A 22,103-nucleotide genomic window follows, 5' to 3' on the forward strand; every position below is an offset into this window, starting at 1 on the left:
GTTTACGGTTAGACTGGAACAGTAAATGCTAAATCTCACAGGATCTCTCAAAAGGCAAAATCAAAATTTAAATACAACGTCATCAGTATCAGAAACTAAGGAAAGTCTTTATTCTTTTAACAATACTTCTAAAGTAGCATGTTGTCTACCTGTATGAACATTGCAGTTCTCTGTTGACAGTGATGGTTAATTGAAAATACGGACCACAATTCTAACATTCCTACTATGAAAAACATGACTTTCTAGAATGGAATTATAACTGATGACATGAATTTAGCTGAAGTATTAATTTTCCCACTTCCTGGCATACAGTTCAAGTCTATTTTAAGTATATATACATCTATATACTCAAGGATCTAGCTAGTCAACTGATTATCCTCCTATACCAAACAACAACAAAAAGATAACTGTCAACAACAACAAAAAACCTTGAATATATATAAATTTAACTCTTATGAATCTGTGAGGTGCGACTGAAAACTCTAATATTTTTCTAGAGGGCAGGGGGATACAACACATTGTTGTGACTAGAGTCATTAAATTAGTTTTCAGCTTTTTGGCTTTTTTTTTTTTGTTGTTAAGAGCAGCTGGATCTGCAGATATGTTTTCTTAATATCTGAATTTTGTACATATAATTCCAGAAATGCAATGCAGATTTATAGGGTTTTATTATTAGAGTGGGAGGTTTACAAAAAACAAGTAGAAGAAAATGGTTTTATGTTTTGGGAGGAGCTCTTAGACAATTTTAACTTGTCTGTATATGAGATTACTCTAGAAGCCTAGATCATTTTCACTCACCTTTCAGGTTAAGAAGAGTGTCATCGTATGCCATCATCACCTGGAGGCAGGGCTACCAAATTTCTCTTGAGTTTCCAAGAGGAAATAACCCAAGCTGCTGGGTGAGCAAGCAATAGGAAAGGAAAATACTTTGTGAAACCGAAAGATTAAAATAAATCAATAAATTAAAGAATTAGCTGTTTAAGCAAAATAGAAAACTATACCTTGAATCTCGTGCATGTAATTAAGCCATTATTTTACAACTCTCTAACAATTAAAAAATTGTTTTGCTTCGCTGGCCACTGCAAATTTTGTGACGTGAGTCAGTGCAAAGGCAATGTGTGTTTTAGAGCTGCAGCCTAAACATGGTTTTCTTGTTTGTTTGTTTTTAAACTACTAACATTAACTTCAGGATTATTTTTTTTTTCCTCCTCTCTGTATTGCCTACCTGCCCGACTGCCCTGAAGATTTTGCTTGACCAGGCAGATCTTCACTAACTGGAGATATTATGTCAAACTGTATAGGAGTGTCAGGGGCAACAAGTGAATCCAAGGAAAGTGCCGATAAAGCTGCTGATTCGGATCCCAGTGACCCTGTGCTGCTAGTCCGAGCTGCAGGAGGACGAGATTGTCTAAAACAAAACAGAAAAATCAAAATGAAGATATCTTCGTTTCAGGTTGGTTGACAATAAATTTAACCATATGGGAGACCAACGCAATATTCCAAAACGGGGATGTAAAACAAAACAAAAACTAAAAATCTGAAGATGATCAAGGTATAGTAAATAAAAATGGAATCTAAGTTCCTAGTCAAATTTAAGTCACTACTTTCATTAATAATTGCATCAGACCGTATTATACTTAATGTATGATTATATATTGATATTAAAGCAATCTGAGGAATGGCTTCCAGGGAGTTGGACACATTAAGAAAAATCTCATTGTGAATTCACAGAACAAACCAGACATAGGATGCAGGCAACACAACAGTCTAGTCAGCTGGAAATCTGGATTACTTGTAACAGTGGATGCTAAACAATGCTAAAAAGGTGAGTACAAGAATTTTTCCTCTAGCCTACCAAAGATTTAGTTCTGCAAACAGAAAGTTCTGTTGTTTGTTCGGGCTATGTTTTTCCTGGAATTTTATCCAGGATTCTCTTTGTAGATGTGCTCTTCAAGTGACCTGTAGCATTAACTTACACAGTTGGCCGCATGCTCTCATGCCTCTGCTGAAAGGAAGGAGATGGAGTAACAGCCTCCAGAGCTGACTGATTTACACGTGCAGCAATTTCCTGCAACAGAGAGATGGGGGGGGAGAGATGTAAAAAAATTATACCAAATATAAAACTCACATATTTTTAGTGTTTTCTATAGAAACATTTAGATGAAGGACATAATGGACTGTAAGCTTTCATACCATGGAAAGCTTATAATTAGACATGTAGGAAGTACTCAATTCTATGCTATCCAATTAGATTCAATTTATCTCTTTTAATTTTGTGCTTATCTACATCTTAACATATCACTGATATCATAAACTTTAGTAAAGTTACCTCAGGGTTTTCACTTAGATATATCTGTTTAGATATGTTGTTTATGGTGCATATCCACTGAAAGAGAGAGAAAAGAAAAGAAAAAAAAAATTATTTTTCACAGTATTTTAACAAACTTGATTAATACCAGAATTGGCTAGGTTCAGCATTTTTTCCACTTTAGGGAGCCAAACAAGTATTCTGCACACCAGCTTGTCATTAAATTCGCTATCTGTGTACTGTACCTTACAATACCACATTTTACTTGAAAAAAATTACTAGTCACACTAAAGATCAAGACTAAAGCAAGCTTAAATCATGACTCTAAGGAATTTAAAAAAAACCCAACCAGGATTCTTTGTATTCCATTATTCTGTGACTGCAGATGACATTGTTTCCTTAAGCCTTTATAAAGAATCTATCTGCCTTTTGTGGAATTTGCCCATTTCTTGCATATGTAAGCCAGAATCTGTTTTCTCCCTGTGCTGCGGAAAATCACCTGCTCCTGCTCCTTGCTTTTCAACTTTTTTTCCGAAGGACAAAACTAACTGCATTATGTATACTGCTGGTGCTGCTGCACTGAACCCCAGCTTATTGTTAGGGTTGTCTATCAGTTGTATCTAAAAGACAGCACAGCACCTGCAGCCCAGAAAATCACACATCTGAGCTGCTGAAGCTGACTATAAACTCCCTTCCTCCAGTGAGGCATCTGAGGGCAAACGGTTCAGAGTTAGGCTATTAGACAACTTCAACAGATCAAACGAACCTGACACAGAAAAGCTAAAAATCTCAGAAATAGCATAAAAGGTCATTTTATATCAATGTAACATGGAACATTGCAGAGGAATTTGAATGCAGGCTGAAAGTACCATATGTTATATATTTCCTTATCCAACTGATTGTCCAAACATATTTTAAATCAACAGTGCTTTTAAAACATTTTCTTTCCCATGCCACCCCTTACTGAGACATCTATATGGAATAATAATGCAAACAGACACACATTTTTAATTAACAAATACTTTATATCACTTACTACATCTGTTCCTTTGTTTCTGGACAAATCTGACTATTTATAGACTATGAATGTACTGAATCTGTAAGTTTGGCCCATCTTTGCAAGCCTTTGTAAGCTGTAAAAGGCTGTCCAAATAAAATGTAAATTCTAATAACTAGAACCTTCTTTGTTCGACCAGTACAAGCTATTAGTTGCAAAAAGTCTAGAGAAATTTTTTATTTTCACCTCTAGAGAGCGCTAAATAAAGTAGGGAAAAGATATCCCTGGTGGTCTGGTAGCTTTTTTCCATTTCCTTTTTGCATCAATATTTGCTATAACAGAAGTTTGCTACCTAGTGTTTGAATACTGACATTTCTCAGCTGGTATTCACCCATTGCATGGGCCAGTAAATCTGCATCACCAGACTTAGCAGCTATTTGGAAACAGGGACCACAAGCAGCTTTGAAAGCAGTCCAAAAGCAAATTATTTCACATTTCTTGATTCAACTTGTTCATGAAGTATAGTTGTGTTTCCCATAATGCAATCAGGGGCAAACCCCCAGTTTTTCCTCATCTCTCAACTGCCTGTATCATTATCTGTGTCCTAACCTAAGAATTCCTCTAGCTTCCATTCCTGACAAGCAGGTAGGAAGAAGGAAGGTTAGGACAGAAGGAACGAGAAGAAAGAGAAGCAGCATTTCTCAAGATTCCATTACTGCTAGCTATTCTGATGAAGAAAGAAAAATCCCACATCATCTTTTTCCCTTTCTTTCTTCCGTAATACTGAAAAGGACTTGGTGGTGATCATAACTGCATTTTTTTCTCTACAATTTAAAAACAGTAATATTTTGGCAGAATTCTTGAAACCTATCGTTATGGATAGAACGAGTTAAAAGTTCACCGCTCACTACCTAGAGAACATAAAATGAGCATTCCAACTATTCTAATAAACGTATTCCTTCTGCACAACAGAAAATCATTGCGCTCCATGCAAACCTCCTATAAAAGCTTACCTCTTCATAATCTTTTTTACTCTCTGCCTGTAGGATTGAAGACCTGAAAGATGAAAATAGAGAAGACAATTTTGTCTATTTGAAATGTCTCACAAATACATTCAGACAAGAAACTCCATTTTCATGTTTGTATGCTGCAAAACAAATTAAGAAAGGCTGAAGATTCCATATATGTGCTGAGTGCAGTCAACATTTAAGGGAAGGCAGGGGGGCCGGGCAAGTGGCACAGAATCACAGAATCATTCAGGTTGTAAAAGACCCCTGGGATCACCGAGTCCAACCATCAGCCCTACTCTACAAAGTTCTCCCCTACACCATATCCCCCAACATCTCATCTAAACGACCCTTAAACATATCCAGGGATGGTGACTCCACCCCATCCCTGGGCAGCCTATTCCACTGTCTGACCACTCTTCCTACATTTGCATTTCAACTGAAAATAGAAAAAGAACAAAATTCTAATTGTGCCCATGTAATACTTAAGCACTCACAAAATGCAGTAATACACGTAAACTAATTATGATAATTTTATTCTGAAATACTATTCAGCTATGTTACAGAGCTTATAAACAAAAACTCAGACATTACAAAGTTAAAAATACATCCCAGACTTGGCTTCTAAATACCCCCAAAATCTATCAAGCTACAATCTGGCCAAAGGTGGACCATCTTTCTTTTCTTAATTAGCAAGTCCAGTATTACCTACGATAACAGTAATGTAAGAATACTTACTTTTTGCCATCAAAAGATGTTATCTGAAAACAGTACCGTCTGTCTTCACAGTCCACAGCCATTACAGAACAATTGTCTATATCCATGACAAGTCCCCCAGCTACATCACCTCTTGCCTGGCTCATCAGATTTCCACCTTGAGTGAAGTAAAACTGTCTCTCCCAACTGGAAGACACCAGCCCTGTCTTACTAAAAGATAAAGAGGTTCTTAGTTAGTAGATTAAGAGTTCAGCTGAGCTGAAAGTCACTGGAACAAACCATCTAGCACTAAAGAGAACTTTTTTTCCCCATTAGTGTTTTAGGTTAGCTTTACAGCTAAATTAGTCTCTTTACATCCATTATTTTTTTCCATGCTAAACCTATTAATAGGCAAAGAATACATAAAACAGTAATAATTGTATTCTTAAATTATGTGCAACAATTTAGAATGAAAAGGCATCAGTTTTGATGATCAGGTTTTATGGTATTGCTTTACACAACATGCATCTTCAAGTGATATGCATTATCAATATAGTTGATAACACCTCTGAACTCCACACTTATATTGTTAAGACTAAGTTTTAAAAAACTTTGTGCTAAGAATTAGCTTAGTCATGTAAGATACCTGAACTTTCAAGCATTTTGTACCATTCTGAAAGATTTCCAAAATTTTGCTTAGAGCATGTTGTTTTTTAGTGGTGTAAGTTGGGGTTTTTTTTCCCAGAACTACAGAAGAGGAACAATATGAAACCAAAAATCAGTAACACTTGCAGTTTGGCCTGTAGCAGTATTAACTGCTGCAACTGTGTTCTACTCCAGAAATTCATTCAGCAAGTATGTTACTCTAACTGTTGGTGTAAAAGTAATCTACAGTTTTTAAAAAATTCCTTTGAGCTTATTATATAATTTACAGAAAAAACTCTTGAGTATTACAGCATTTTTAGTAACTATAAAAATGAGCTGCTAGACTTTAGTACAGCTACCTCCAGTGGACAAAAGACTACCTCAGGAAATTGAGAAGGCCATTCAAAGTTACTTCGATTAACAGAGGATGTTTTGCCATGTATATCACAAGCTTGTCATATTTTATTAGTAATTTGAATCTCAGAGGTTTAACAGATACTTACAGAACAATCCTGATAGCTGCAATCTTGCTGTTTTCCAATTACAATCAAGTGAAATTGCACTCAAACTTTTTCATTTTGATGTGAAAATTCAGGTAAAATTAGACTGAAATCAGAATAATGCTTTGCACCTGAATGACACTATGTCAGTGTAACAGTGAAAATAATATTAAGTGAAGGAGTCAAAGAATGAAACAGAACAGCTCCTGTGTGACTTACTGAACTAAGTAAACTGTAAAATCAGCATAGCTAACTTAAAAAAGAATTGCATACTTTTTTTAGCTTTCCTTTCCCAAAATTAAATACTCTGGAATTTTTAAGTATCAAGTTAGTCTTACTTTCTTGCATTGAGATAGCCAGCTTTCCGTGTTAGATTTCTATGGACAGGAAATTTCATAGGATCAGGATCAGGCAAATACAGTGGATCACTAGCTACTTCCAAGTCCTCAATAGTTTGTTGCATGTTTTCTACTTCACACTCCATTTCCCTGCGAACACTAAGGTAAATAATGTGTTAGTAACAAAGATAACTTATTAATTAGTAGAAACATGAAAAATAATTGTCTTGATAATAGTTCAAAATGGCAACAAAAACAACTTACTTCTGTACACTTGTGCCAATATTGGTCAAAAATTCTTCCAATTGCTCAGTAAGATTTTCTGAACCCATTTTAAAAAAACTTATCTTTCAAAAAAAAAAAAAAAGAGGAGGAAAAGGGAGAATTTAGTCATTAATAAAACTACATTAACAATTAACAAATGAAACCATAGGAGGCTAAAGTTTTTCAGAGAAATCTTTCATCCCTCACTCCCACCAAAGCCTCTCAGTAAAGGCATGTTTTTGTCTGCAAGTGGAAGCTGATGCTGACATTAAAGTGGGATTTCATTGTGTCAAGAGAATGTGCAGAGTCACCTGGAGGAAATATAGAAATATGCAGAGAGTGCCCTGCAGAAGAAAAAGATCTGATCTTTCAGTGATGCCAAAGTCTCTCTAAACTTTTTCAAGCTCACCAGTCTACTAACTGTTGTGTCAGGGGTGGGGTTATTTGGTGGGGGCATAGGGGAGGAAAAACCTATGAGGACTTGTCCAGAACCATCCTCTAACTGTGGACCCTGCCAAGGAGACCTGACAGTATTTATCTTAAATAAAGTGTGCTCCATATTGGTCCAGAAAAACTGCCATCTAAATTGAGTTTAGCCATATGAAATCTCAGACAGCGAGTCACAGGGCATGGCCCTGCCCTTCCCATTCTTAATTCAGCAAAAACCTGCACCTGAACATGTTGCACTATCTACTTCGCAACAGAAAACATTCAGAGCTCTTAAATAGAAGCTGCAAAGTTTCAAAAAGAAGTAAGAGTTTTTCTTGGACTTGGGAAGCTTACAGACAGTATGTAGAAGTTAATTTCTACTCAGGACACTGTGGCAGTGCCAAATGCTCGAGTCTGACTTTTTTTAGAAAAAAACATACTGATGACATATTTCTGAAAATACAAATGAAGTCTCTACAAAGAACTTTTTCCTAACTGTATTTTCTATTGCACCCATCCTCAAATAAACCAATCATAAACTCCTTTATATTAAACAAAATCAAGACTGAATGATTTTTAGCAACCCTTGGCTGAAAACAGTAGTGCTATGACTTTGCTGATTATCTCACCTCAGAATACCTGCCACAGGAGACAATTTAACTGTCTCCATGTTACTTTCTAAGAAGCTACACTTCCATGTGGGCTTGCATGCATGAAAGTTTTCATCAGCTATTCCCATTAGTGATCAAGTGGAAAAAAAGTACCCAGCAATGAAAATTTAGGCACTGCATTAAATTTAGCCATCTGAGTTTTGGGGTAGAATTTTATATTTGCCACCCAGACTTTCCTAAAAGATTCTCCAATGGGATTGAGGGTACATCATGATGAGATTCATGTACTGAGTGGGCAATGCCTAGTGCTAGCTAATGACACTGGTAATGGCAGCAGCTATGACAGCTACAGGGATGAGGATGGGATATTTCTTCTTCACCATTTGCTTCCTTGGATTGCAAAAGAGGGCTTACAATGGATTTCAGTACATGAAGTACTTTTACATCTTCTTTCAGACTACAGCTTTCAGAATCTGAAATTACCTGAGCTTGCATGTATCCTAGCAAGGGTTCTAGCATAGCAATTTTCTTTTTGTACTGAAGAGTATTTAATGCACAGAAATAATGCATCATAGTCTGATGCTGTTTTTTCCTTGAAGTATACACATCTTCTGTAACTTCAGCCTTGATCTAAAGAGAAACAGACAGGAGGAAGGAGGAAAAGGAATGTTTGAGACTTGGTATTCATCACATGCCTTCTGGACAGCTTTATAGTCAGCATGAAAAACACAACACAGTAACGTTCTCTACACTATCATCAGCAATCACATATTTTACCCTACAATTTCACTTCTCTAACTTATACATGAGAGATACATAAAAAACAACTACAACATTCTTTTCTCCCTGGAAAGTGCAGATATTTCTTTACAAAAATAAACTGAATATAGTATCACAATCTTAATCATAGAACATTTTCAGTACAAAAGAGGCATTTGTTGGGCAAGCCTGCTTTTCTGTTCTGAAGCAAACTGTCTATGGTGTTAAAACATAAACTATCAAACTTCAGGTAGAACCTGCCATACATTGTCTTCCATCATAAATTCATAGATTAAAAGTATTTCTTATCTCCTCTAAAAATATTTATATTAAGTTTTTTTTTTTACAAACCTTTTCATTTTCCCTTCTTTTTGACAACCGACTGTATCTGGTAATGGCAGCATCATGGTCTAAGCAATCAAGAGAGAATGTATAATCATTCTGATAAATTAATGACTTATGAAACAGAACAGAAAACCTTTTATATCACTGTGTGTTGCACAGCCAGCTGAATGCAAAGTTCTGTCATATTAAAACCTTTAAGAACTGTTCTTGCCTGTCTATAATTACTTCAGTACCACAAATACTTGGGCTGAAGAAAAATTCTAACCAGATGCAAATATGGCCAAATTGTTACAAATTTCCCTAAACATCTAATATTCTTCAAAGACAAACTTTTTATAAGTAGAGACAACTTTCCATGACTAAAACCTGTGTCTAATCTTTTTTTTTTTCTTCTAAAGCAATGAAGCAATTTGCATTGAGAGAAGCAGAATCATTACTTAATCTTTACTTAAATAATATGTTCTCTGTAGTAGAACTAGCTAAAAATAGTAACTTCTGGTAACAGGGAAGAGAACAATCAAATGAGTTTTAGGGAGGTAAAATTTGTTTATTAATCCAGTCCTGACTTTAAGAAGTGCGCTAGCACCTTACTATTTTTAGTAATTTTGGTAGCATTTAATAATTATATATACATTTTAAGTATTGTAAATAAGACTAATACTGCCAATTTGCCTTAACACTTCAGTATACAAATCAGGGATTTACAAGTGACCCAAGGCAAGCTGGGTGCTTAAGTATCACTGAAAAAAATTACATGTTAATTAGTCACTTTAAGCCTTGCAAATAACTTCACTAGTTTTCTGAGTAAATAATCTACAATAATACTGCCATCTTGTAATATCTGTAACATTAAGTATTTTACACTTACCATTGCTTGCAATTTGGAAAACTTCTTTTAGAGTTAATATCTCTACAAAACAACATATCACAATTTAAATAAGTTGTTATTAACATAACATTTATACATTAAGGGTTCTATTGCAATATTTCACTACTGAACAGTTGTAGGTCATACCTTGTACCATGCTGAGTTAAAAGCAGAGGCACTATGTGGCTAGGGAAGTCTGCTCCTACATAGGGCCCAAATATCATTTATGTGGCTGCTTGGCTTACCAAAAAAAGATATTGTAAGTTAAGGAGGAACTTCTTTACTTTGAAAGACATCGTCAATACAGATGCATCACCTACAGTTCTGGTCAGAGTTCTGGTCTGAGTTGGGGAAGTGGAAGCACAGGAGATGTGGAAGTATCATGGGATCAAAGGAAAGCCCCAAACACATTGTGATTCCTCCTACCTAAAATCAGTCATGTTCTAGATGGCTGTTTAGTCTCACTTTATCAGGGAGCAGAAAACAGCGCAATACTTAGCACCTGTTCTGATCTTCATTGTGGTTGTGTGTCATGTTACAACATCAACAGAGAGCTATGTTCAGCTTTATGGTCAAGCAAAGAGAAAAAAAAAAAACACATGGAAAAGCTTTACAGAAAGTGCCTGTGAAGCCCATAAAGTATGGCATCATTAAACACTACATCAGTTGGTGGTTAATAACTTCCCAGTAGGAAAATTCAATTTGCAATTATTGCTTCAGGGATGCTTCTTCAGGAAATATTAACTGGAGATTTCTCCAGGTTCTGAGGAGTAATACTAGCCTGAGATACTCATGTGCCCTTGGTCAGAGAGCATCTACTTAATCCATAACTTTGAAACAAACTATTGCCAAATAAGTATTTTTCAAGATTCATAAAGAGTAGAAGACTTGTGGAAGGGCTGTAATTTTTATTTCAATTTAGAATTAAGACATTTATATGTTAGGTAGAACCACTCTAGGATGTTCACATTAGGGATTTATGTTATTTTGGTTTAAACTGTTACCATTTATATTTGAAGCCCACGTGCCACACCAGCCTATTCACTTTAGCATCTTGAGTAAAATCTATCATAGTCAGAGACGTTATATATTATTCTAGACCAGGCAGAGTAAGACACAACTGTTACAAAAGAAACAAGTTGGAAGCATCTTATGCCTGCATGTAAGAAGTCACCTATGTTACCAGCAGTGTGGAAGAACCACCTTTCTAAACCTTAATAATATAACAAGTACTACAACTTTGGCACTTTGCCTTTTGAGTTTAGTCCAACCACTATATTGTCATGGTATTATCATATATACAAATGTTTCCTGAACATGAAAATTATATGAAATTATTCTTTCCTAATGTTTACAGTACCTGCGAAATTTTCATCTTGAATAGAAGTGCTTCCATAATATAAACAGTATTTTTGTTGGAACAGTAAGTGTTAAGTTCTTCAACTGTAATACTCACGAATAGAAATAACTTACATTTTTTAAAAAACTGGGAGATGCTTACTTTTGAGAGCTGAAAAATAAGTGGCGTATGCTATTTAGTGAAACAGCAGCCATGGAGATTAAATGCTGGGTTTTTTATTGCTGCTGTTGATAAAAACGGTATTTGTTAGAGCCCTCTACCTTTTAGTTCCCTTTCTTTAAACTGGGTAATAGGAAACATCATTGCATCTGCAAGTTGAGTTGAAAGTACTGCATGGCAAGAGCTGAGCTGTAAAAGACAAAAGAAAGAAGGAAATTTTAGGAAAACAGTGCTGAGACTAAATCAAATCAATATAGATTGACATCAATTTAATTCAAAGATGACACACACAACTCAAACATAATTTTGCACATTCATTTTTTTGCAACTACTCTTTTCTAGCTTCCTGATCTCATGACTAGCTTTCTAGAGAAACCTTTACCCCTACTTTTCAACTTTATTCCAAGTGGATCATGTCAGAAGATGGCCTCACACATTCTGATAACTAGTCAGTCTCACTCCAGCTACATCACAGCCCACCTTTCACAGGTTCCTGAGCTAGAACAAATGTGTTCTCATCCCAAAATACTGTTTAAGGAGAGGGATCACAGAAAAAGTCCTGATGCTAAGTTTCTTTTGTAAGAGTCAGTCTGTCTCTAATACAGACACCACAGTAGGTTCCTCTGTCAATCAGGCAATGCAAATACCCTCACGAAAAAAAGAGTGTCTAACTGCCATTCTGCAATATTTTATGGCTGTACCCACAGAAAGTTAAACTACATTCTGTCTCAACAATGTACCCTCATTTTGCTGAGTTGATTCTTTATCTTCAGGTCATGTAACTTTAATATATGCAGCAATATACAATTCAGTGTTACCTTATTGACAAAAGAAAGCCATTTCTGTACCTCCTATCTTAAAAGAGGCTGGAATAATTCAGCAAGTTAAAGTCTATAGATGACAACGTTAGCAAGGTAAGGGAAACAAATACAAGTACTTGCCTCATCTATCACTTTTGCAAATTGCTGTAGAGTGGAAGTCATAACTTCATCATCTCCCCCTAGTGGAAAACGCTAAAAGAAAATAAAAAGAGGCATGTTTGCAGGGTTTTCTGCCATTCACAAAACTGTATTAATCATGTCTATAAATGTATTAGGTATTCCATTACATTCAAACATTATACACTTAAGATATACTGAAGCACTTTATTGTCCTGGGAAGAAGGAATATTGGGGCCATGGGAGAAAGTAATAAACAATTCTCATTTTAAAAAATTAATTCAATTTTCAAAATATATTAATTCATTAATCTAATAATTTTACAAATTAATATATTTTATTATTTAAAAAAACAGGAAATATGCAGACTTGACATCTATTAAGATTTTAATCCAGCTTTGCAAGTTATTTTAAAATTATAAAAAATTAAGCAATATTTGGTGATTATCTTAAACTCCTAGCTCTTAAATTATGTGATTACTTGACATTTTCAAACAAGCCAAAGCAGTTTACTTCTGAAATGCCTCAATGGAGATTACTCAAAGTATGACCAAAATGATCACAATTGAAAAAGAAATAATCCAGTTAAAACATCATTTGTGTATTTTTAAGATAATCTCCTGACTGGGAAAAAAAGCAAAGGAGACCAATCGTTAAAATAATTTAAAAGGTCCAATGCTAATGTAATTATTATTTTAATTCACAGCAGCTATATATAAAACACTTGGAAATATTAAAAAACGCAGTTTCTTTATTAAAAATCTTGAGCACCTCCTTCCAGCTTGTTAGGTGTCCCCCTCCTTCTTCTCAATGAATGTAATAAAACCATAATTGAAATAAAGATATTTGGTGTATATTTCGATATCCGTAGCTGCTAACAAACATCCTGCCCTAACTGGTTCTTCTAAATTGAAGCTAGTTCTTTGCATTTTGATTTTGCAAATACTGTATTTTTGCCAGAAAATGGCAGAAACAGTGCAATTCATTAAAGAGCTGTGTCATTAAAATCAATTTGGTATTGTATCAACAATGTTAAAACAATTCAAATGGCAGTATTGCAGCTACTTATGAAAAAAAAAAAAAAAAGGCAGAAATAATTTAATGCCTGCTATAATTCAGAGAGTGCACAGACACCTTGGGCAGCATTTCCAGTCTGTCATTAGGAATATAAGTCTTTTTTTTTTTTTAAAAAAAAAAAAAAAAAAAAAAGACACTCTACATCTCCCTGTTTATCTCTTCCTAATGGGACTACTGTAGGTATGAATACTCCCTATTCTCATGGATCAGCACCACTGTATTTTTGATTCTATCTGCATTACACCTATTCATTCATAACAATTAGCAAAGAAAAAACAGTGTCATCTCACCCTTCTAGAGAGACTCACCCAACCAAAATAATTTGTAAATAGACATTTTCCAGTTTATCTCATTAGATGGAGAATGATGATAGGGACTGCTAGCCTCCTTAAAAGAAGCAACTTTTTGTTTTTAACATGCACCTCAGAAGAGAGATCCCAGCAGCACAGCTACAAAGAGGAAACCCTTCATAGTACAGGCTGCCAGAGGAGAAAGTTGGAGTCCACAATCCATGCTTTCAGAGATGAAATTATTCTCACAATAAGGGTAAATTATGGTTGTTAAATGAAGATTGATATGCAATCTCTCCTCTTTGTGACTAGTAAAATTAAAGCACTTAACAGGTTTATATACAAAAACAAGCCACCACGATGACCCTGAGCAACCCCCAGAACACTGATCCAAAAGTGAAATATTTCAGAACTTACTAATACTCATCATGGTAAGAGGAACTTCATTCTGTTTTAGATGGAAGAACTAATATGAAGACAGTGAATTCTTTTGGCAAAAATTCAAGCCACCAACCACAGCAATTTATTTTATCTGGACCAAACCTAAACATGTTCTACAGTGTGCTCTGGGAGATAAAAGACTACAAAAATACATAGTCCTGACCACATAAAGACAACAATGATTTACACAGTACCTGTTTCTCATATTCCTTCAGAAGTTTTGAAGTCAGATGAGTTGCTGCACTTAATTCATTCTGATTTAAAAAAAAAAAATAACAAACAAAACACAAACCCAAGCTTGTTACTTTTTGATTTAAATTAATGTTTAAAAAAATCACATTTAGACAGGAAACTATTACAGACGTGGAACTTAAAATGTGACTTTTCAGAAAACCTAAGCATCCTGCCCTTTCATTTCTCTAACATTGCTGAGTTACAGGTAATCAGTTTTTACAAATACCAAGTTCACAGCCTGTACTATGTGCACTGATTTCTGTATTTTTCATGTTATGCAGTGCATATTTACATTTAATTATTTCAAATCAGCTGCCCTAGTTACTGAGTATTAGGAATTTGTAATCTGTACAAGAAAGAAAAGATTACAATGAACCTCAGTACTACCGGGTTACAAACTGTTCTGTACATGTACACAGACGTGTCCTAATTAGCAGATCATGGTATGGAATAACTTCCATCTTTCATGATGCAGTTGAAGGAGAAAGCACAGAAATGAAAAGCTAAATAGGCAATAAAGTAAAGCTACATAGCAACAAACCTACAATAAACACACTAGTCATTACAGTAAAAACAACAGTAAAATAAAAAATATGAAAAGCATGAGTAATAAATCAGTAAAAAAGTCAAAGAGTTCAAGTACATACAAATTAAAAATACAGCCATAAACTCAATTTTCAGAAAAAAACACACAAAACAAGATTCTGGCTTTGGCATAAAAGTGTGGTTACTTATAGATGATAAGTGAAACATGAATATATTGTGGGTAAAAAAATTATCTCCCACTTGGTACATACAAAGGTCATAACGAGAAACATTTTAGAAACATTTGGGAAATACAATAGAACTCCTAGAAGACAAGAAAGTATTTTTACTTGTCATAGGAAATTCTGTTGCAAAAGAAAGCAGAAGAATTTAGTCTTTACCACTCCCTAACATATAGAAAAACAATCATTTCTTAGTTTCACTTCCACATTTAAAGAATGTAGAAGTTTAAAAAAAATATTACTTATAAGAAATTTTTAAAAAGCAAGAGACATTAAATGTGGTTCAAAAGCTTTACAATGCATTCAAAAATTTCATTAACATTACCTGTGCATCATATATTCTGTGCATGGCTTGAAATAACTGATTGATGTAATTGGAAATTGCAGCAGCATCTTCTTCAAATACTCCTAGCAAAGACCGGGTCTATAAAAAATGAAACAGCCAAAACACTAACATGTCAACTTAGAAAAACAGTATTTAAATGTAACAATTTCAAAATTAAACAGCATTGTTTCAGGTTTCATTACTGAAAAGTTTATAAACCTTCCAATACTGTTTACAGGAATGGTATCTGTTGCATGCCAGAGAATCTTAATTAAATACAAGTACATTTTCAGGAAGGAAAGGACCAAGGGAGACGGCTAAGTGTATAAAAAAGTTGAAACTGTGGGCAAGTACTGGACTCACTATGGTACATCCCCAAGAAAAAGGATATAGATGACTAACATTAAATAGCATGCCAGGTATACACATTTCTTATGCAGTGAGATCAAAACACCAGGCTGTGGCTTTCTGATAGTATCCACCCTGCACAAAGATAGCTGCTGGCTGTGCTTGGACCTGTAATTCACCAGTGCAGTCACAGTCAATTCTGTAATCAAAAGGCTGAGGAACTAAAAGCTAAACCAATCCAAACCAGTACAACCTATATTCTGTATTTTAAGATCAACAGGTTTCTCCCCCTCACCACTTATAGTGAAAGGGAGCAAAAACATCCGTCCTTTTGTCCTTACCTCAACTTGTCAGTTGGTCTGTTCCTTAGCTGGTGTCACCCACAAGCTTGATGACTATGTGTCCTACTGCACTGCCTGCATCACTGATGAAGGTGCTTAACAGTATCCACCCGAAAATCAACCTCTTTATCACTGTCCACCTATTAGCCTTAAAAACACTGATCACTACTCTTTAAGCCCAACTATCCAGCCAGTTTTTCCACTCGGGTCACAATCTCCAGCCAGAAGAATGTTACCTGAAACCGTGTCAGAATTCTTGCTTAAGTCAAGGTAAATGACATCCACTGCTCTTCCCTATGATGAAATGACTGGCTCTGGATGAGAAGGCAATCAGGTTGCTCAAGCATAATTTGCCCTTAAGCTTAAATGAGATGCTGACTCAGTTCTTTAATCCTTTTTTGCACTTGGAAGTAATGTTACTCCTTAACAGAAGGATACAGAACAGGTTCCTTCCACCAAAACAAAACTCCAAAAGGTGGAAGAGCAGAGAACGTACCTGTAACTCCACAGACTACATCTGCTTTTCCTGATAGAAAATACTGGTTGGGATGTTTGGATGTAGAAACAGGAGTATTGCTTGCAAGACCCACAAAATAAACCCTTTCACTCTAGAAATGTTTTAGCAAGATGACTGTGCTTTCTTTTTAGGTTAACACTATAATTAATGTCCAGACAGAAACTCGAAAGAATTCTAAGTATGTAACTGTTTTTCCTGAAAAATTATGATTGTTAAACACTTGAAATTGGAAATTCTTTTTCTTAGTCTTTCCTACGCAAAATAACTGTAGTTTCCTCAAAGAGGAAGGGAAGGAACTTATGGGACCTAGGAAAAGAATGAAAGACTGACACACGAAGTCTGGACATCGGGAAAATCTCTCTGATGAGATTAGTGAAGAACACTGCATCGCCCTGCATATGAATTGTGGGAGTTTTATTATCAGGAATTCTTGCTATGTCAAAGGCTTGTCTTGAACTGACTTAGACTTTAGACCATCTCCACTTGAACCATGGAGGTCTTTTTCAGCTGCTTTTCTGTTTTTCTGCTTTTAATGATAATCAACTATTACATATTAAACCTGTACAAAGTGTATTATTTGACCATTTCTTTGGACATGAAAATCTTTTATCTAACTTGAATTAGATGCCTGGCTGTCTCACAAATACTGTCATACCATATAATATCTACAGGATAGTTAAACATAAAAAAAGATATAATCAAACAGCATCAACACAATAAATCACTTTAATGGTGGTTCTAGTTTATAAAGCAACTGGAAAAGAGGGGTAGAGAAGGAAAGAGGTAGAGAACTCAAAACGTTTGCCAGGTATGGCAACATGTTGTGTCACCTTAATAGCTGTGACTCTCCCATTAAAGGAGACATACATGAAGGAATGCAAAAGAAGAAATTACATAGTACCATAACCACTGAATTATATACTCATGACCTTAAACCTAAACATCAATAAAACTGAACATAAATAAACCTGAACTTGCAATTTTAAAGGAGTATCATGTAAAGTGTCAGGATTATGCCTACTTTTTAAAACTGTAGAACAAAATCATTTCTGTTTTATTGTAAAAATACCAGTTACTGACATCCAAACTTCAAACTGACATTGTATGATACTGATGGAAAGAAAATAACCTGAAACTGCAAACAGGTTATGGCAGACTATTGCTTAGCAAAAAATTAGAGGAATTGTTTACTCAGGTTTCTAGTAAAGTTTTGCATCATTCTGCATGTTCTTTAAGATGCTTTCAACCCATTTATATGAGCAGGTACACTGGAAACTACCAGTGGTAAACTGCACAAAGAAACCACCTAGTTAGAAGTCAGTGAACTGTAAAGCATTATATGTCATCATATGTATGGTAATGTCAGTGACATAGAGCCTATACTATCAAGTCTCCTGGCTTTTTTATTATGCAATGCTTCAGAAATGCAAATAAGTCTGAGCAGAAACTCTCTCTATTTTAACGCACATAGTGTTTAAATGTATGTCCTAAGTTAACATTTAAATTGCACTGCTTTGCGTAGCAAAAGACAATGTAAACTTGTCGTTTGGTTTACATCTAAAAACACAGTGGTTAGATTTTAATCCTGAGAAAAGAGGAAATGAATGGGTTTTGCCATTTTAGAAAAGCCTTTCCCTCCGTCAGATGCAGAGTAAATTTGATGTTTAGATACCTAAAGTTAGTGTCTGAAACATGACATTGAAGTTAGTGTCTAAAGGTGCAAAACTCCAGTCCGTAGTTCAGCACTAATCAACAACCTAGGCTGATGATCTTTTCTAATACTACAGCATGAACACATCAATCACAAAGGCATGACAACTCCTAAAGAAAGCAAGGTTTCTTGTTTTCTTCAAGCAACATTTGTTGCCATTTTCATTGCACTGATTTCAAAATAACAAAAATTAACTAATAGAAGACTATAGAGTCCTTGTTATGTTCTTCTAAGAGGTGGCTAGCCAGAATTCACCTGAAATATTAGGTTGACTGGAATATGTAAAATTTTGAACCTAAAACAGAAGAAGATATTGGCAAATCTAATAGTTTAAGCACATCAAACTCATCAGGCTAAATTAAGCTTTGCTAGTCTGTATCACAAATAACCTTAACTGCAAGATTCTGGAATTTATAATTATGTTCCAATATGTAACTTCTTTGCATGTGCTTCCCAAATGACATTCCAGTCTTAACTGCTTGTGAAAAAAACCCTACATCCCACTTTTTAGGGGTTCTAAATTTATCTTACATTTGACATTTCCTATAAAGTTCTGACTTCTGTATACTGAGAACTGACCTTCAAGAGATAATTTTGTTAAATTACTATAACATTTTTTTTTTCCCCTCTTCATGAGAGTATATCAGCTTTAGTCTCTGGCCCAGAGGCTACACTACAGGCTAGCCCTCATCTAACATCTAGTATTTGAGCTACATGGGCCACTGTCATTCACAAAGCAATGATACACTTTCTGTACCGCCTTTCTCTGTTGCCTTTTCTAAATCGTCCCTCCACTCGATGTATATTTGTTAAAATGTCTGTCATTTGGGGTGTTAAAATTCCCTATTACACAAGTGAAACTTTCTCTTCCTATGGTTGAAGTATCAAAACGACCAATGCATATATTATTACAATATAGGAAGCCTTGCTTGTCTTCCCAGACAATGCAGCAAAACAAGGATCTTAAGTCAAAAGGCTGTAATAAAAGAAAATACATTGTAAACTCTCTTTTTTTTTTCTTCTCATCTAGGAAGAACAGTACAAAGTACTTGCACTGGTTTTCTCTTGCTGGCAACAACCACAGCAATTGAATAAAGCACTTCCTGCTTAATGGTAGTATGAAATGCCAATGCAATACATGGCATCCCTGACAAAGGTCAAGCAGCAGAAATGGAAGTGAAGACACCAGAGCAATTAAAGGCCTCTCAGCACCATGAGTTTCCCACCTACTCACAGCATTAACAACCGCCACGATAACCGCATCCACTATCTACTTTTCATACGCACCTATTAAACCTTAATGCGTTTACAGTAAAAAACAAAGATAAGAAGAATAGACTTGAGAAGTAAAGACGGGTTTTGTCAGCACGAGGTCTCCAAAATAAACCATGAAGGTAAACGCGGGGGTGGGGCAGTGAGGGAGCCAATGCACGCTGAAGCTCAGTACCTCTGGAAAATCGCTACCGAGCTCGCCGCTGTGCAAACAGCTCCCCAGCCCGCAGGACCCCCGGGAGGAAGCGGTGGTGCGAACGGGAAGAACGTGCCGCAGAGACCGGGGCGAGACCTCGCAGGGGGCACTGCCCAAGCTGACAGCCCGAGAGCCGCCGCTCCTGGCGCCGAACCCTCGGGTCAGCCGCGTCCTCCGCCCCTCCTTCGTCCCTCCCTGCCCCTCGGTGCCAACGGCGCCTGTCGGCGGGCAGATCGGCTCCCGCCTCTCGGGAGAGCGCCCCTCGCCCGCTGCGGGGGCAGCAAGGGGCCTTTCCACGCCGAGGTGCCAGGGGCAGGTGGTGGTTGCCAAGCGACGCTGCTGGGAAAAAAACAAGCAAAGTTTTTTTTTTTTGTTTTCTGTTTGCGTTTGCAGTGACATGCTTCGTGTTACACATACTGATACGTCCTCCCAGCCCTGCTGGTTGTTCTTCTGGATGCTGCTGCCTTCTCAGAACTGACCCTTAACTTGGGGGCAAGGCCACAGTGGGACTAACGCTGTTGTGTCCCTGTCGTGATGGAAGCATCTTCTGCACTCTTTTGATGTTACCTGGAGCATCCCTTCACAGAAGTCTCCTTTTATCCCTGTCATGTCTTTCTCCACCATCTACCAGGGCTTTTATCAAAAAAGTACTTATATGCCTAACTACCCAGTATTTTTTGTTACCAAGTGACAGCTTCAGCTGAGGACCTGGTGTATCTGCTTGTGTCTTTAAAAAAAAACAAAACCATTGCTGTCCACAATTTTTCACCCTTCAGAAGCAGGAGTGTAATGAGTTCTAACAGACTCTCTACTTTCTTAGTCTGGATAAACTTGGTGCAACAGGTTGGTGGCCGATTTTAAATGTTTAAAGCTACTGTGAGGGTGTGCTGGAATTGAACCGGATCATGGTGCACTGTTTAAAAAAGAGCATATTCTTGAATTGCCCTCTGTGATTAGTATGCTTTGACCAAAGTTGTACTTTATTCCTGCAGGTTAAGCAATTCATATTTCAGGTCTCTTAGGAGGTCTTGAGTATGTACAAATTGCTCATCAAGAATATCCGTCTAAATTTCCATTAATTTAAAAACAAAATTTACTGTCTGTCAAACAAGAGGCCACATAAAATTCTCACTCTTAAAACTAACAAAAGCAAAACCAAATTGTACATCATACTTGAATTTGCAGACTGGTTCAACTCTGAAATTACTTGATGATATTTCATTTCCGTGTTTTAATAGATGATTGGTAACTTTTTAGATACATTTATTATTACAGTTTAGGGAAACAAAAGAAAAAAATAAGCAGCTGTTCTCTTGCTGGTTTTGCCTTTTTTGGGCCAGGTGAACTTTTAAAAGCAGATAAAGGAACAGGCTGGTATTAAATTACAAACAATTAAAGATTTTTGAGGTGGGGTGTTTGTTTTGGAGGGGGGGGGTGTTCCTAGAGTATGGTGAGCTGGTGACTCATCTGACTGAAGCAAGTCACACCATTTCTCTCTTTCACTGTCATATGACAGTAATAATCTAGTTATTTTACAAGGTTTTTTAAGGACTAAGTCTTGCAGCTGTAATTATTATGACAACACTAGCATTGGTTCACGACCTATGTATATGTGCATAGCTTTCAGGTTTTGAGATCAGCTAACTTGTGACTAAGTTTTACAGCGGTCTTCTGCAAGAAATACTCTCTGTTTTGTACTATAAGATTTATTTCCCTAGCAGAATTTAGAAAGTTGCTAACTTTAAACAGAATTGGTTTTAGTTAGCTTTGTATATTTAGAGGTATAAGAGACTGAGGAAAAAACCCGCATTTCTCTACCTGCTACAAATAGAGAACAGCTCTTTGAAAATTAAATGCTTTGTAGAAGAAAAAACCAAAACACTAACAAACATATCTTTAAAATGTATAAATGTGCTTTGATATCTCAGCTGGCATGTAGCATAAAAATGTGTCTTGTTTCTGTTGATCTTAGTGATTCAGTTTAATGATTCAGTTTGGTTTAGTAGCAAGAGGTGGAGGGCCTTTCTAATAATTTTGTAGTATACCAGGGCTTCTTTGAAAATGAGTAGTCAGCTTTTTTAATAGACCTCTTATGTTGAAGCACTCTGTAAAGTATTACTAGTCTCCCTCTTACCTTTTGTGTATGTTTCTTATAATGTCACAAGATATCCAAAAGTTTTATCTGAGATACAAATGTGACAGCAACAGATGAGAGATGATAGTAACGAATTGAAGAATTCCTCTGAACCCTCTAATAAGTGTGGTTTTTAAGTTACAAATTTTTTTGGCATTGCAGGCTTTTTGTTTGTGTGTGATTTTTTTTTTTTTTTTTTTTTTTTTTTTTTTTTGTGGAGTACATT

The 22,103-nt window shown here is 36.0% G+C and overlaps 2 protein-coding genes across 4 annotated transcripts in view; one reads left to right on the forward strand and one right to left on the reverse strand.

Moving 5' to 3' along the window:
• APPL1 (adaptor protein, phosphotyrosine interacting with PH domain and leucine zipper 1) overlaps positions 1-22,103 on the reverse strand; it is a 37,492-nt gene that overhangs the window by 7,999 nt on the left and 7,390 nt on the right. The window contains exons 3-16 of the mRNA XM_026857634.1: positions 15,359-15,459; positions 14,227-14,286; positions 12,228-12,299; positions 11,388-11,475; positions 9,768-9,809; positions 8,906-8,964; positions 8,279-8,425; positions 6,756-6,838; positions 6,492-6,650; positions 5,051-5,239; positions 4,319-4,361; positions 2,330-2,386; positions 1,977-2,068; positions 1,226-1,408 (exon numbers count right to left, since the gene is read on the reverse strand). Of these exons, the coding sequence (XP_026713435.1) occupies positions 1,226-1,408; positions 1,977-2,068; positions 2,330-2,386; positions 4,319-4,361; positions 5,051-5,239; positions 6,492-6,650; positions 6,756-6,838; positions 8,279-8,425; positions 8,906-8,964; positions 9,768-9,809; positions 11,388-11,475; positions 12,228-12,299; positions 14,227-14,286; positions 15,359-15,382 (1,298 nt within the window). The 5' untranslated portion in view covers positions 15,383-15,459. The remainder of the gene's footprint in view (positions 1-1,225; positions 1,409-1,976; positions 2,069-2,329; positions 2,387-4,318; positions 4,362-5,050; positions 5,240-6,491; positions 6,651-6,755; positions 6,839-8,278; positions 8,426-8,905; positions 8,965-9,767; positions 9,810-11,387; positions 11,476-12,227; positions 12,300-14,226; positions 14,287-15,358; positions 15,460-22,103) is intronic.
• Positions 18,212-22,103, forward strand: part of HESX1 (HESX homeobox 1) — a 13,318-nt gene continuing 9,426 nt past the window's right edge. For 2 of the 3 annotated variants that reach the window (XM_026857638.1, XM_026857639.1), the window contains exon 1: positions 20,071-20,586. The gene's annotated coding sequence lies outside the window, so the exon portion shown is untranslated. Of the gene's footprint in view, positions 18,227-20,070; positions 20,587-22,103 lie in introns of those variants that run through there. The other variant, XM_026857637.1, reaches the window with a different exon arrangement.

The sequence above is a fragment of the Athene cunicularia genome, assembly GCF_003259725.1.
Source record: "Athene cunicularia isolate RWA chromosome 12 unlocalized genomic scaffold, athCun1 chr12_part1, whole genome shotgun sequence".
NCBI lineage: Eukaryota > Metazoa > Chordata > Aves > Strigiformes > Strigidae > Athene > Athene cunicularia.